This window comes from Orycteropus afer, unplaced genomic scaffold (assembly GCF_000298275.1).
Source record: "Orycteropus afer afer isolate SDZICR_OR568_19922 unplaced genomic scaffold, OryAfe1.0 scaffold00170, whole genome shotgun sequence".
NCBI classification, from domain to species: Eukaryota; Metazoa; Chordata; class Mammalia; order Tubulidentata; family Orycteropodidae; genus Orycteropus; species Orycteropus afer.
In genome coordinates, this window is record NW_006921757.1 from 5,008,049 (window position 1) to 5,024,157 (window position 16,109).

General features: G+C 39.0%; 1 protein-coding gene across 1 annotated transcript in view; it reads left to right on the forward strand.

Annotated features, from left to right (window-relative positions):
• GPR37 (G protein-coupled receptor 37) overlaps positions 1 to 14,595 on the forward strand; it is a 26,244-nt gene extending 11,649 nt beyond the window's left edge. Inside the window, exon 2 of the mRNA XM_007946746.2 lies at positions 13,777 to 14,595. Coding sequence (XP_007944937.1) covers positions 13,777 to 14,595 — 819 coding nt within the window. The remainder of the gene's footprint in view (positions 1 to 13,776) is intronic.
• The last annotated feature ends 1,514 nt before the right edge of the window (positions 14,596 to 16,109 follow it).

Genomic DNA, 16,109 nt, shown 5'->3' on the forward strand with positions numbered 1-16,109 from the left:
CTGGATACGTGGTTTCTGAAGATATTCTGCCAGTTGGTAGCTTGTCTTTTCCTTTTTCGGTAAGCCAAGACTAATTCTTAAGTATCCTAATTAAAACAGTATCCTTTCTGTCAGGTAGAGTGGTAACTTGGATTGCTACAAACACAACTGTAAAATCTTTCTATCTGGAAAATAAGGATAGGTACTTTTCACAAAATTTCTGTAGAACATAGGCTATAATTACAGTGTCAGGAATATTCTTGAGACAGAATACTTTCAATTTGTGAATTTATGATAGTTTTCAATCTTATTTGTCAGCACAGTTAAATGGCTCATAGCACTAATGAGGCCAAGGTCATTGATTTGGTTTCTACATGGAATGAGTCATTTTCATTAGGTCTGTGACTATACTCAGGACTACAGTTTTTAGCACAATGGTCCCCTCTCCATTACTCCTCACCGTAAGGACCTTTCCTGTTATATTTTCTGTCTTCTCTTTGGTTCTAATCCTTTCTATACAGGGAAAGCATCCGGTAATGTACAGCAAGATAAGAGATGTAGAGATATCTGCCTTTTGTAAGAGGAATGAATGAAGACAGAGTTCTTCCTTAACAGACTACCAGTGGTGCAATTTTAGTTAAAAACATTTTGTCATAGAATGTGATTTCTTAATATCATTCACATATAATTACTAAACTACAAATGGATTCAATAAAACCCAAAAAACAAAACCCACTGCCATGGAGTCGATTACAACTGATAGTGACCCCCTTAGGGTTTCCAAGTCTATAAATATTTATGGAAGTAGGTTGCCTCATCTTCCTCCCATGGAGCAGCTTGTGGGCTTGAACTACCGACCACCTGGTTAGCAGCCAAATGCCTTACCCACTGTACCACCAGAGCTCTTCAAATGGACAAGGCCAAGTCTCATTTTAGTTTTAATTTGGATCTACCATCATACTAATAAATATCATTAGTCATAAGGGAAAACAGATGAAAATGTATAACTTTTCTTTGGAAACTCATCAGAACCTCTATGTAAACAATTCTAATTCCAGTCACCTTGAAAATGATTAGATCATTGTAATAACACTGAGGATAGAAAAGTGGATTTTGAGGGTAATGTTACATTTTGAAATAAGTTTCTAATTATTTAGGATAAATACACAATATATACATTTCTTAAGACTTCTTAATTCCAATAAATGGCTTATGTCTCAAAAAAGATGCCAATCTTGCTTCATTTGCATTTTTATACTAAAGAGGGCTTGACAGATTTATAATTAAATTATGTGTTAGAACAGTTGTTAAATGATTTTTTTTTAGTACAAAAAGAATGTACTGTGCTACAGAGTCATAATTGATAAGAAATTTTAATTCAAGGTGGGACAGTGAAGGGAAAGAAAGGATAAAGAAACAAGACAAGTTTTGGGGTGATGTGATAGCTTTAAATAGTCTTAATTGTTTTTAAAATAAGTTAGAACATGTTATCAAGATTAAGCAATGAGGAAATAATGTAAATCATGCCCACAAAATACATTTTTTCCTTGAAATTAGGAATCATGTATAGATGAAGTATGCCAGGAATAATTGAAATAAATGGATTTAATGATGCCAGAGGTATGTGGATGTGTCTGATAAAATCTGACATTAATAAAGGTAAGAAACAGTTCTCCTTGACTTTGGATGAGTGTCTGAGAAGCACTGTTTCCTTCTAGAGATGTGTGTATGCTTGTAGGGGTGAGGCCACGTCTCCTACTCACTCTGTTGGCTTTGGAAGCATTAATGGAAGTGTATCACTACCATCTAGCGTGATTTGCATGCCCTTTGAAATGGAGACCTTTGGATGAAGATCATCCATTTGCAGCAGTCCATAAACATGTCCCCCCCACTGGTGCTTACAGTGTCTGTTTGGTGCAGAAGTTGCCCCAAGTGCTGTAAGAAAAAAGATTGTGGAAAATGCAAGAGGAAGTGAAAATTATACAAACTCAAGCCATTTAGACTTTCAAAAGAAACTCTACCCTGTGCTCATCCTGATTTTCCCTTGACTGATTGTTAGGCCTGTGACCGGCTGACTTATAATAGATTATCATTCTTGGCCCAAATGAATGGGCTACTTTAACAATAATGCCCTTGTTTGTTACTTGTGTACAAAGGATAACACATAAATACGTGTCCTTAACATTTTTTGAGTTAAAATGTAAGTTAGGCTGGAATGCAGTTGCTATGAATTTGGGTAGAAATTTCCTTATTTTATTAAAGTACTCGTTGTTGTTATGTGCCGTGGAGTTGCGCCAGACTCATAGCGACCCCTCCATGGGTTACCAAGGCAGTATCACTACGGAAGTAGATTGCCTTCCAAGGAGTGGCTTAAGGATGTAGATTCAATTTCACATAAGGTAACTTTGCTTAGAAATGAGTTTCCACCACCCTCCACCCATCAATGTGATCACTGATTTGTACCAGAAGGTTAGCAAAAGATACTCCTACTTGCTAGCAGTCATACCTTGTGTGTTTTGGGTTGTGCCTCTCACATCTCACTTACTCTCACTCATAATTGTTTCTTTCCTTGTTTGTTCACAATAAGCTTCTAAGAAATGGAACACTAGCTAAAGCAGGATCTGACTAGATTAACGTTTTTCATAAAGCACTGTGTGTTCTGTCCTCATATCATCTGGAATGAATAGGACCTTAACATCTTACTCTTGCAAACTAAATGAATATGGTGACCTAGGTTTCCTCATGGCCTGATATTTGTACTGAGTTACAAACTTGAACAGTTATACCTTGATCTATACAGTATCCTGCCTTCCTTAATTATTAGGGTTTTGTCTTAAAGATTCATTTTTTTGTTGTTGTTGTTATACTTTTAACAGATACCTAAGAACACATTGGTTTTGACATTGATAATGATGGAAATACTTTTTTTTTTTTTTTTTTCTGGAGCTCTGGTGGCATAGTGCCTAAGCCCTTTGACTGCTAACCAAAAGGCCGGTGGTTCAAACCCACCAGCCACTCCTCAGAAGGAAGATTGGGCAATCTATTTCCATAATGATACCGCCTCGGAAACCCAAGGAGGGGTCACTATGAGCCGGATCTGACTCAACGACAATGAGTATGTAAGAGGACAGATAGTTGCACTCCAAGTCTTTTCTCTACATCATTGTTGCCAAATATTTTGCCAGCTAGGTGGCATCCAGTAACTTTTGAAGCGATCAACATAGTTGCTGAACAGCAGTTTGGGATTCATAAATGTAAGTTTAATAAAAGGTCAACGCTTTTGAAAGCTGGGGTGTGCCTGTGGACCTCATAACCACTGGGTTCGATCTTGCCAGTGGTGACAGGGCTAGGAAAGAACTGCAGCATTTCTGTGCAGGGGCTACATTTGGTCTGCTCCATTACCCTGATCAGGCCATGTGCTTTTCGTCGGTTGGTTTCTGTAACAACATTTAGATGCTAAATCTAGAAGCAGTTTACAAAAACTTCCGTTTTTAAAAAATATAGTGTATTTTTTTTCCCTTTCCAGCAGACTTTAATGGCACGTTGTTTTCTCAGAGTCCACAGTAAAGGGCAAAGTATACTTCGCATGCCCTTTCTGAACTGCTTTAGAAACCCGCAGCAAGAAGGAGGTAAAAACTCACTTATTATGGTATCATATGGCAGTTGAAATACCTGGAGCATTAAATTGAGTCAGTTGCAAGTTGATCGTAATTTAGAATAAGCCTATTCAGATCTCTTCACAACAAAGTCTATTTTGAGTTAGTAAAACATTTGATATATAGGATATAATAACATTATTTTGCAATACGAGTGATTTCAGCCATTAGGATTTATTTTCAGGTACTTTATGAATCTCCAAATTAACAAATATCTCAGAAGCATAAATTTGATTCTTACATTTCATTACAGTATAACAGAAAATTTAAAGAACACTTTTAAACATTCACTGTGAATTAGAACCCACTCAATGACAGTGGATTTTTTTCTCCCTTTAAACATTAAATGAGCCTATAAATGAATAAAGTAATATTTAAAGCTGATGGAATTCTTCTCTGGGTCATTATTCTTCCCCCCTATACAGGAGCAAACAAACAAACAGGAGCAAACTGTTTGCAACTTCAAGGGGGTGACTGCATTTGTCGGGAACAACAAAAAGCACACTGAGAGAGAGGAATTGAGGGGGGATCTCTAAATTCTCTTGCTTTTGTGTACTACCCTCGCAGAGCAAAAATTTAAATATGTGCCTCAGGTTAAAATAGAAATCACCACTGTCCTGAAGTGCTAACAAATTGTTCAAACTGCCAATCCCAAGGTTATCTTGTTCACATAGACTAAATAGGACAAAGCTGATTTGCAAGAAATTAGATCTTATCCCTTGAAATTCAACTACATGGTAGGAGGCTTTCTAATTTTACTAGCCTGTAACTCTAGTTAGATTTCTGTAGCAATTTTCCTTAGAGATATTTAGAAAGTATGTTTACTTTTCGTCCAAACTCATTAAATCAACCCAACAACCGACCCACTGCCGTCGAGTCAGATCTGACTCATAGCGACCCCTTCTTGGGTGTTTCCAAGGCAGTATCACTAGGAAAGTAGAATGCCCAACTTCCCTTCAGAGGAGTGGTTCTCAATTGCAGTTTCCAAGGCAATCCAAGGATGAGGCAGATCAAGAGCAGTCATAGCCAGCATGCCAGGAATTGTGCGTAGTCAGTCTGTTCATCAAGTGGACGGTAATGAGTCCGTCCCCATGTAAATTAACTTCTGGGGTGCATGGTAGCAAGTGGGGGATAGTCATGAAATTCTGCCTGGGATTTCAAATCCACATTTAATTATCATTATTGTCAGTGGCCTGCACAGATAGTTTAAAGATCTATAAAGTTTACAGCCTAAAAAACCCTGAGGGGAACTTCTGCTCTGTCACAGAGAGTTGCTATGAGTCACAGGGGAATTGACCGACACAACAACAGTGTGTGTGTGTGTGTGTGTGTGTGTGTATGCCTGTATGTCTATATCTATGTAAGCTTTCTATAGCTGTTGGTATCACTGAACTAATCTAGTGCCTGCACTCTTGCACTCTCTCTATATATATCTTTTTTAATATGTATACGTGTGTGTGTGTGTGTATTTTTTTCAATCTATCTAGGAATCCCCCCACCCTATCTCTGGTAACCAAAAGGAAAGTTCTCTTCTATGTATAAACTTTTCCTTGACTTTTTACAGTAGTGAACTAATATAATATCTGCCCTTCTTTGATTGACTTATGTCACTCCGCATAATATTCTTCAAGTTCATCCATGTAATGAGGTGTTTTGCAGATTCTACATTATTTTTTAGTATTGCATACTATTCCCTTGTGTGTATATACCACAGTTTAGTTATCCCTTCCTCCATTGATGGGCAGTTAGGTTGTTTCCATCTCTTTGCTGTTGCTATTGTGAATAGTGCTGCATGGGTGTGCATGTATCTATTCATGCCCTGGCTCTAACTTCTTTAGGCTGTTTACCTAGTGATAGGATTTCTGGATCAAACAACTTTTTGAGGAATCGCTATACTGATTTCCACAGTGGTTGTACCGTTTTACAGTCCCAACAGCAGAGTATGAGAGTGCCAATCTCTCTGTATCCTTGTCAGCATTTGTTATTTTCTGTCTTGTTGAACTTTGCTATTAATGCTGGGGTGAGATGGTATCTCATTGTTGTTTTGATTTGCATCTCTCTAATGACTAATGATCACAAACATTTCATCTGTTTGTTGGCTGCCTGAATATCTTCTTTGGTGAAGTGTCTGTTCATGTCTTCTGCCCATATTTCAACTGAATTGTTTGTCTTTCTAATGTTGACTTGTTTGAGTTTTCTGTAAATTTTAGAGATAAATCCTTTGTCAGATATGTCATTGTTGAATACTTTTTCCCAATCTATAGGTTCTCTTACTACTCTATTGGAGAAGTCTTTTGATGCACATAAGAATTTAATTTTTAGAAGGCCCCAGTCATGTACATTATCTTCTGCTGTTTGTACATTTTGGGTTATGCTTGATGGCCAATTTATGCCATAAATTGAGGTCCCTAAGTTTGCCCTTATTTTTACTTTGATGAACTTTATAATTTTAGGTTTTGTATTTAATTCAATCTTTGGTCCATCTGGAGTTAGTTTTCATGTATGGTGTGAAGTATGGAACTTGTTTTTCTCTATGTATCTTTATACATGTGTATGAATATATATTGGGAGCTCTGGTAGTGTAGTGGCTAAGGCACTTGATTGCTAACCAGAAGACTGGTGGTTCAAACCCACCAGCCACTCCTCAGAAGGAAGATGGGGCAATCTACTTCCGTAGTGATACTGCCTCAGAAACCCAAGGAGGGGTAGCTATGAGTCAGGTCCGACTCAACAGCACATAACAACAACAACATGAATATATATATATACACACATATATATACACACACATACACACAAATATATACATATGTATATAGAGTCCCTGGGAGGTGCAAATAGTTAAGCATTCAACTTCTAACCAAAATGTTAGTGGTTTGAACTCACCCAGAAGTGCTTCTGAAGAAAGACCTGGTGATCTGCTCCTGAAAAGTCATAATACTGACTGTAAATCTTACAGAGTACAGTTGTACTCTGCAGCAAGCTGGGTCACCATGAGTCAGACCTGAATGGACAGAAACTAGTTTGGTTCTATATGCAGGACCAAATGTGTGTGTGTGTGTGTGTGTGGTAGTTCAGTTTGTGTGTCAACTTGGCTGGGCCTGGTTGAGTGGCTGGGCAGCTGAATATGGTATTCCCCATGATGAGACTGATAATCAACTCCATGGTGGTATCTACTGGGAGCAGCTGAGTAGCTGCCTTAGGGAATGTGGTCTGCTTCCTGTATATAAGCAGAAGCCTCAGGGAAAGGTCTCTAGCTTATGGCACACTTGGACCCTGCATGTAGCCATGTTGGCGTTCAGCAGCCTGCCATGCTCTGCTGACCTTGGGACTTACAATGGACTTGAAGTAATGGCCTGATGTGTGGTTTGGTAACATCAGGACTGTGTCTTTTTACTTGTCCACCTTGGGTTTGTCAGCCTCAGCAGCCAGTAGCTGCCTGAGTGAAGAAAAGCCTCCAGCTTCAGTGGGCCAAGAGCAGGAGGCAGAGCTGCAACCCAAAGTTGAGGGGCGTTCAACCAGCCCCTAGAGCCTAGCACTTGGAACTTAGACTTAAAGCCTCCAAATTGTTAAGAATAAACTCCTGTTTATTAAGGCCATTTGTGGTATATTCTTGTCAGAGTGGCACTAGGTGACCAAAACAATAAGCAAATATATATATTTGAATTAAATGTATATATATATATGCAAATATATATGTATTTGAACTAAATGTATATATATATACACACACACACACATACGTATATTTGAACTAATCCGGTGCTCTCTACCACTGACACGGTGGTAAGCCATGATGATACTGCAGTGGGAATAGGATAGAGGTGATCAAGAAGAGTGACCCTGAAGCACACAGTTGGGGCTGGAGTTGCTGCTTCTCGCGTGAGCGTTCGAGCCTTCACTTCCTGTGCCTGCAGTGCCGTGGGTGACTGCAGCTGCCCACAGCTGCTCTGGATGGTGACTGGACAGGAGCTGAAGGAGCTTTACGGTTGTTAATCAGAGGTGCAAAGAAGAGGCAGAACATTCGTGTTTATAAGAAAGATCTTTGAGTTGTTTGTTTTGATTCCTTTGCCAATCCCCTCAAAATACCTTCCATATCTTACTTTCTTAAAGAGTTAAAAGTATCCACCTCCAGCTTTCCTCTGATCTTGAAATTCTCAAAATTAATAGTCCTGTCCATTAAAAGTGTTTACGGTTCTGCTTTTGTTGCTGTTAATTATTCCTCCCGTTGCAATTTAATTAATAAGAGATTGCATCTTACTCGCTCCATCTCTCAAGTTGTTGCGTCAAAGAACTATCCATCTAATCCAGTGCTTGACAGCTTCACTCCCAAGAGCGTTATTTCACAGTGATACTGGATTTTAGCAATAGGATATGGTCATTAAATGCAGAAGATCCAGCATTTACAATAGTTTTATAATTGTATATAATTGCATTGTTCATCTTGGTGTAATTTTTAATGGGCTGTACATAAACAAGTGTATTTAAAAATTGTGATGAAAATCTTTTTTTTTGTTACTCCAACATTTAAGGATTTTAATTACATGGAGAGATTTCCTATTTGGGTAAGTAGAAATTAGGCCACCACTCATTATTCAGATGATTTTTATCAACTCATTTCTGAGGTGTGCAGCTAATTCTTTGCAGATGTTTAAAGCTTTCTGTACATAATTTGGGAAAGTACTGAGCAGGGCATTTATACTTCTGCTATTCTTTTACATCATAAAGTCTGGTGCATAAATGAATTCACAGAAAAGTGTCTGAACCACTAACTCAGCAGGCAGTGGCAGCTGGAGGGAGTAGATGGTGAGGGCAGGCATCTGGGCTGCGGTTGCTGTTGGCGACTGCATTGCCAGTGCTGTCTGCATTTAAGGAGTGTTCTTCCTGAGGCTGAAGCAACTCTCTCTGCAGCTTTTGTGAGCTACCTAGACAGTTAGTTCACTCTGCTTCAGCTAGATCCTAACTGCAGGGGATGCTGTCAGAGAGAAGTAAGGTATGAAAACAGGAAGATGGATGCAAGAGCTTCTAGAAGTTTGTGTATGAAACCAAGGAGGTTCCCTCAGTCCATGATTTATCAAGAGGAATGAAAAGCCAAACCTGTTAGGTCCATTTGGAGTCATGGTGACCCCATGTGCTACAGAGTAGAGCTGAGCTCTGTAGGGTTTTCTTGGCTGTTATCTTTACAGACGAAGATTGCCAGACCTTTCCTTTTCCTTCCTGGCTCTCCTGCATGGATTTGAACCACCAACCTTTCAGTTAGTAGCAAAGAGCAAACCTTTTGCACCAATGAGGTACTTTCTTCAAGAGGGATCCAAAACCTGTTGCCATTGCATCAGTTCTGACTCAGAGCAACCTTATAGGCAGAGCAGAACTGCCTCATAGGATTTTCAAGTCTATAATCATTATTGAATATTGATTCAATGTTATGAAAAATACTGAATGTACCATGGACTGTCAGAAGAACAAACAAATTGGTCTTGGAAGAAGTATAGCCAGAATGCTTCTTAAAACGTGGTTGGTAAGACTTAGCCTTACTTGCTTTGGACACATTATCAGGAGGAATCAGTCCCTGGAGAAGGACATCATGCTTGGTAAAGTAGAGGGTCAATGAAAAAGAGGAAGACCCTCAAAGATGTGGATTGACACAAAGACTGCAACAGTGGGCTCAAAATAGCAACGATTGTGAGGATGGTGCAGGATGGGGTAGTCTTTTGTTCTGTTGTACATGGGTCACTATGAGTTATAACTTGACAGCATATAACAGCAACAATCTTTATGGAAGCAGACTGCCACATCTTTCTTCTGTGGAGTAGCTGGTGGATTTGAACCACTGACCTTTCAGTTAGCATCTGAATGTTTAACCACTGTGCCACCAAGGCTTCTTCAAGAGGGATAAACCCCAGGTATTAGAGGACTACAAATCAAGTGCTAATGAGGAACCTGTACATAGACCAACGAGCTGTTGTTCGAACAGAATAAGGGGATACTGTATTAGGGTTGTGCCCTTTCACCATACTTGTTCAATCTTTATGCTGAGCAAATAATCTAAGTAGCTGGAATATGCGAAGAGGAAAGTGGCTTCAGAATTGGTGGAAGACTCATTAACAACCTACGATATGCAGTTAACACAGCCTTGCTTGTTGAAAGTGAAGATGACTTTAAGCACTTATTGATGAAGATGAACGTTAAGTAGAAGCTCAGCGAAACAGGGGAAGATCCCCACCAGGATGGAATGAGACAGTGGCTGTGAAGATGGGTTAGAGCACAGCAAGGACTGCTAAGATGGTGCAAGAAGGGGCAGTGATTCATTCTTTTGCACATAGGGTAGCTGTGAGTCAGTCAGAGCCAACCTGATGGGACCTGACAATAACAACAAGTATCTGTGAGGTTCTGACTCGGTACTAAGCTTACGGATAAAAATGGGAATATAACTGAAGAACTGAGCATCCTCTAATAAAATGTAGAAGAATTCCTTAGTCATCGGAGCACATGTTAATCTTGCTTAAGTTTTACCCTGGCTTTTGTTATTTTGTGAGATGAAATACACTACACCTAGAAAACATTTTTACCTTTGACCTTTCAAGGAAGTGAATGTCTTCTATTTAGGAGTGGATATGCAGCTCAGCTTGCGCTATCGAAGGAGTTGGTGCACTAACACTCCTGTTTTATATATGCCCACTCACACTCATTTGTTATTATTTCTTGAAATGCTTTGTGACTGACTCGGAGTTAGTAAGTACTAGTGACAATTGGTCCAAATTTTAAATCTCAAAATTTAAACCTAGGGAGATTAGTAAGGAAGGAGACGTTATACCTTGTGTGCTCTGTGCTCTTTGTAAGGAATGATAGAAACCTATAAGCAGATAGATGATCAGACTGTAACTGATTGTCCCTCCTCAGAGTCTCATAGTTTGATATCTCTGAGCTTTCCTTTCTAATAGAAATGCTATTCATAATTTCAAAAGAATGCACAGCATACCACCTTTGTAACTTGGTATTTGTGGACTGATGCAGGATGTATAGTGACAAGGAAGCATACACAAAGATTTGCCTCAGTGACAGCTGCACCAAATGCCTTGCTGGGGTTGTGGACATGTGATAGAGAATTTTTGTTTGTTTGTTTTACGTTCTTATAGAGAAAAACTGATACAGATATAAAGTTTTCTTTAAAGAAATCTGTAGAACAAAACTAAAACCACTGCAGTTTTCACATAATGCTCTCTGATGTAGACTTTTAGAAATGGCCGAACTTCCTCAGGTTCCATTTCAAGTGTGGTGATTACTGACATAATAATGGGATTGTCGCACAATGTAGGCCTCAGTTTTAGAATTATTTTGAATCTCTAGCACAGATGCAAAACAAACTTCCATCAAAGGGAGTAATGCATTCATTTGAAAGGTGATTTTTAAAAGGTGAATGTAGAAGGGGTTTTTTGGATAGTCATGTTACTTTGGTATTTCTTATTCTGTTGTTTATGGGTGATTTTACAAAGACGTTTTAGAACCAGGAATTGTGGTTTTATGCTCAATTATGACCTCTTTTATTTACATTGATCGAGACCTTGGCTAGCCATACTTTCTCTTCATTTTTGCTTCTTGTGCAGTTAACCCCTCATTATACCTTATTTTCAGACTGTCTCTACTAATAGGGCCGAGAGTGGTCAGGGAATGCTTACAATGTCCAGATTTTTCATATTAGAGCTAAGGACACAGTCGATGTGTAGCTGGCATGGGCAGTGGGTAAAAAGACAAGACTATGCCACGTTGGACTCATAAAATCTACATACGAGGCAAGTTTCCATCGTTCTAGGGAGGGTGACAGCTTGAATGTAGCAGATAAACAACCATTATTTTGAGTGTTAAAATTGTTATGACAAATGGTCTTCCTTCTGTCAACACGATGCCTTGAGTTCTGAAAATTATATTTAATTTTTCTTCTTTTAACCTCTCCCATGGCATGACTTACTGCTGTGTTTCCTAAACATTCCCACCAGCACAGGAGAGAGTCAGTGATCAGGTGTGTAGGCACAGCCCAAAGCATCCCATCAAATTTTCAAGTGTCAAGTTTTATCTTAAACACTATAAACCAAAGCCAAACTCGCTGCCATTGAGTTGGATCCGACTCATAGCAACCACTTCTTGGGTTTCCGTGGCACTATCACCATGAAAGTAGATTGCCCAGTCTTCCTTCTGAGGAGTGGCTGGTGGGTTTGAACCTCAGCCTTCTGGTTAGCAGTCAAATGCCTTAGACACTATGCCACCAGAGCTCCCTTAAACACTATAAACATTTTGTATTCTGTTTTGTCCTTGTTTGAATATATAAATAAGGTATATATTTGGTAAATCTTAAATTACATTTGATAGACACACTTATTTCATGGTAGATGTGTATATTCCATGTCTGATTCTATAACTTACTTCCTTTGGCACATAAGCTCATAGTAACTAACTGACTTTTGCGTATTGTGATTTTTGACCGTGAACTCATGTTCCCTTAAATGTTATCTGTGGGATTTCTCTGAGGCCTGGTTTTTAGTACTTTCTTCTAGAGATGATTTGTGTTTGCTTCTGTCAGGTGTCTGGGATGACTTTAAATTGAATATTGTATTTTTTGAGTCCTATATATCGTGTGAATTCCTTTCCCAGTACCTTATAAGTTCAAGCTCCTGGTTTGGAGTTTGCTTCCCCTGTCCCCCTTTTCTCTCCCTGAGTCATCCAGGCTCAAATCTATAATTTTGAGACCAGGCAAGTCTCCATTTCTTTCTACTTTTTCCTTCTATACCCCTGAAAATGCCACTATTGGGGAGTTCCAAATCCATAAGGAGGATCTTTGACCAACTCCCATCTACATTTGGCCAAGTTTTGTCTCCTGCCTCTGTGTACCTGGTTACTTGGCCCCTATCCTTCTTAAACTAACTCGAAATGCTCACCAGAGTTAGCAGATGTCACCAAGGCAAAAACAAGGGTCGCTGACTTCTTGGAAATATACTTTCTCATAGATTTTGGTCTCCAGAAAATTTCCTTTCCTTGTTTTTCCATAAGCATATGCATTTGAAAATAATATTAAATTATTTTTTTGGCATTTAGAAGAAATTGGAGGAGATCTCTAGTTATCTAGCCTCTTGGAAACAGTAAATTCTTGAATGCCTGCTGTGTATCAGTCAGGCATAATACTAACCTTGTTCCGGAAAGCCTAACTATCCTTTTCATTGAAAAAAATGGGATCTTCTCAACTCTCCTCACTCTTTGTTTAGATCTTCAGGTGATAGCTACCTCATGGTGACTGAAAATCGTGGAATCTCTGTGTTTTCATCCATACAATAATGATATTGGACTGGCTGATCACTAATAATTCTTCCAGCTCTAACCTTCTTTAACTCCTGAACCACTAAAAACATGTTTTCTGCTTTTATGCTTAGGTTGGATGGTGTAAATGGTTAACACGCCTGGCTGCAAACCGAAAGTTTGACATTTGGGTCCACCTAGGAGTGTCTTGCAAGAAAGTCCTAGTGATCAGTAGTCAGTTTCTGAGTTATGGACAACCTGTAGTTATGAACAAACCTCCATAAAACCATTATATTAAAAATTTAAGGTACATATAATGGCCCATAATAACAAATGGGCACTACTTTGTGACATATATCAAAGCATTATTATTATTATTACTTTATTATTATATTAAAGATGCTTTAGTGGATCTGGTAGTGTTTTTTTTATGTGTTTCATGTGTAGAAAAGTACTAAGACAAACATTTGATTAACTGATGGTAGATACAAACTCTACCTAATTGTTCCAACTTACGTACAAATTTGTATTCAAGGTAGACTTAGGAACTGAACTCATTCTTAATCTGGGGACTGCCTGTACTTCCAAGATGTCACCATCGGAAAACACTACAGAGCACAGTTCTGTTCTGACACACGTGGGTCACCATGAGTCAGAATTGACTTGCAGCAGCTCCATAACACAGGTTTAATACTTCCAATGATTCAGCTGAAGTCACCAACCCAGTTGCCCATGCCTTCTTCCGGGAAATTGTTCTTTCTCTTTTTGTCCTGTTTTGCCAGTCAGTCTGTATTTCCTGGTGTTTGGGTCTCACACAGCCAACATGGAATAAATGCATTCTGTGTTCCTCTCACAGGTCGCTTCTCTTGGAGTCACTACCTTCACCTTATGTGCTCTGTGTATAGACCGCTTCCGGGCTGCCACGAACGTACAGATGTACTACGAAATGATTGAAAACTGTTCTTCAACCACTGCCAAACTTGCTGTTATATGGGTTGGGGCACTCCTGCTAGCCCTTCCAGAAGTTGTTCTCCGCCAGCTGAGCAAGGAGGATTTGGGCTTTAGTGGCCGAGCTCCTGCAGAACGATGCATTATAAAGGTCTCTCCCGATTTACCGGACACCATCTATGTTTTAGCCCTCACCTATGACAGTGCGAGACTGTGGTGGTATTTTGGCTGCTACTTCTGTTTGCCCACACTTTTCACCATCACCTGCTCTCTAGTGACTGCAAGGAAAATTCGCAAAGCAGAGAAGGCCTGCACACGAGGGAACAAGCGACAGATTCAGCTAGAAAGCCAAATGAACTGTACCGTAGTGGCTTTGACCATTTTGTATGGATTTTGCATCATTCCTGAAAATATCTGCAACATAGTCACTGCCTACATGGCTACAGGAGTTTCACAGCAGACAATGGACCTTCTGAATATCATCAGCCAGTTTCTTTTGTTCTTTAAGTCTTGCGTCACCCCAGTCCTCCTTTTCTGTCTTTGCAAACCCTTCAGTCGGGCCTTCATGGAGTGTTGCTGCTGCTGCTGTGACGAGTGCATTCAGAAGGCCTCCACAGTGACCAGTGATGACAATGACAATGAATATACCACAGAACTCGAGCTCTCACCCTTCAGTACCATACGTCGTGAAATGTCCACTTTTGCATCTGTTGGAACTCACTGCTGAAGGACAGCATTTGCTTTGGTTAGATTTGTTATTTGTTTGAGTTTAGTATCCTGTGAACATTTTCACTTCATATTTTTCCTTCCTGGGAAAAAAATACAGTAAAACTTAACTACTGTAGCACTGGTTTTGCAAATTAATATTTGTGCTTTTAAAAAATGTTTATATTGAGTTATTTAAGAAGAGCAAGGAGGCCGATAAGTTTAGATAATTTTATCGGATATGGTGCTAATATTTTATTCGAGAGAAGTTACTGCACCTTAACTTAATTAATGGCTAGTTTTCCTTCTTTTTAAAATGTAATCATTGTATATCTCTTACAGCCCTGTGATTTTGCAGGTTATTTTATGTTTGAGTCGTGATTGGAACTATATTGTATATGGTATGGTGACATGATTTGTAGTTAGAACCATTCACAAAGTAGCACCAAATAAATGACACTTTATTCTTTAATGTCATTGTCAATCTGCTTTTAACCAAGATTCAATAAATTTTTTAATTGCCTTAAAGACACAATTACTGGTCCTATGCACAATTTAAAATTGGCCTTATTGTTTGATAACTCCACTTTCCTTTAAGGCAGGTAATCACTATGTTATAACAGAGGTTTTCCTAATAGTACTATTTTATATGCATGATTCATGAAACTATATTGTATGTTAAAATAAAACTGTATTTTTAATATACAGATATAGATGTAACTTACTTCCAAATATTTATCAAATATGACCACATAACAGAGTACCCCAAAACCAAACCCGTCACTGTCAAATCGATTCCAACTCATAGTGTCAAGTCAATTCCGACACACAGTGATCCTGTGGGACAGAGTACAACTGTCCCATAGGGTTTCCAAGGCTGCAAATCTTTACAGAAGCAGACTGCTACATCTTCCTCCCATGGAGCGGCTGGTGGTTTTGAACTGCTGATCCTTCGACTGGCAGATGAGCACTTTTACCACTGCACCACCAGGGCTCTTTTAAATAGAAAAGTAAGAAGAAATTATCATTTTTTGGGTTTTTTTTTCCCCCTAATACTCACTTCGGAACTAGCATATAGAGCTTCAGAGTTTCCCATAAGGAACGATGGACAGAATCAAGGACTATAAAACAATGCGCTTGTCATCTGATTTCCTCTGTGTCCTTTGAAGCTCGGTGAATCCTAGCTGAAGCACTCTGCATTCTAATTTTTCTCCTTTTCAAAAATGAACGTGATAAATCTTTATGTCTTAATTTCTTCAAGCAGAATGAAAATACAATAGGGACTCGAGTAACAACTTCTTTTAAATCTACCTTGGTTGACCAGTAACCAGTTGCCATTGAGTTAATTCCAATTCATGGCAAACCCATGTGTTTCTGGGTAGAACTGCACTCCATAAGGTATTTAAGGCTGTAGCCTTTCAGAAACAGATTGTCAGACCTTTCTTCCAAGTTGCCTCTGGGTGAGTTTGAACCACTAACCTTTCAGTTAGTAGTCCAGCACTTAACTGTTTGCACTACCCAGGAACTCTTATGGGT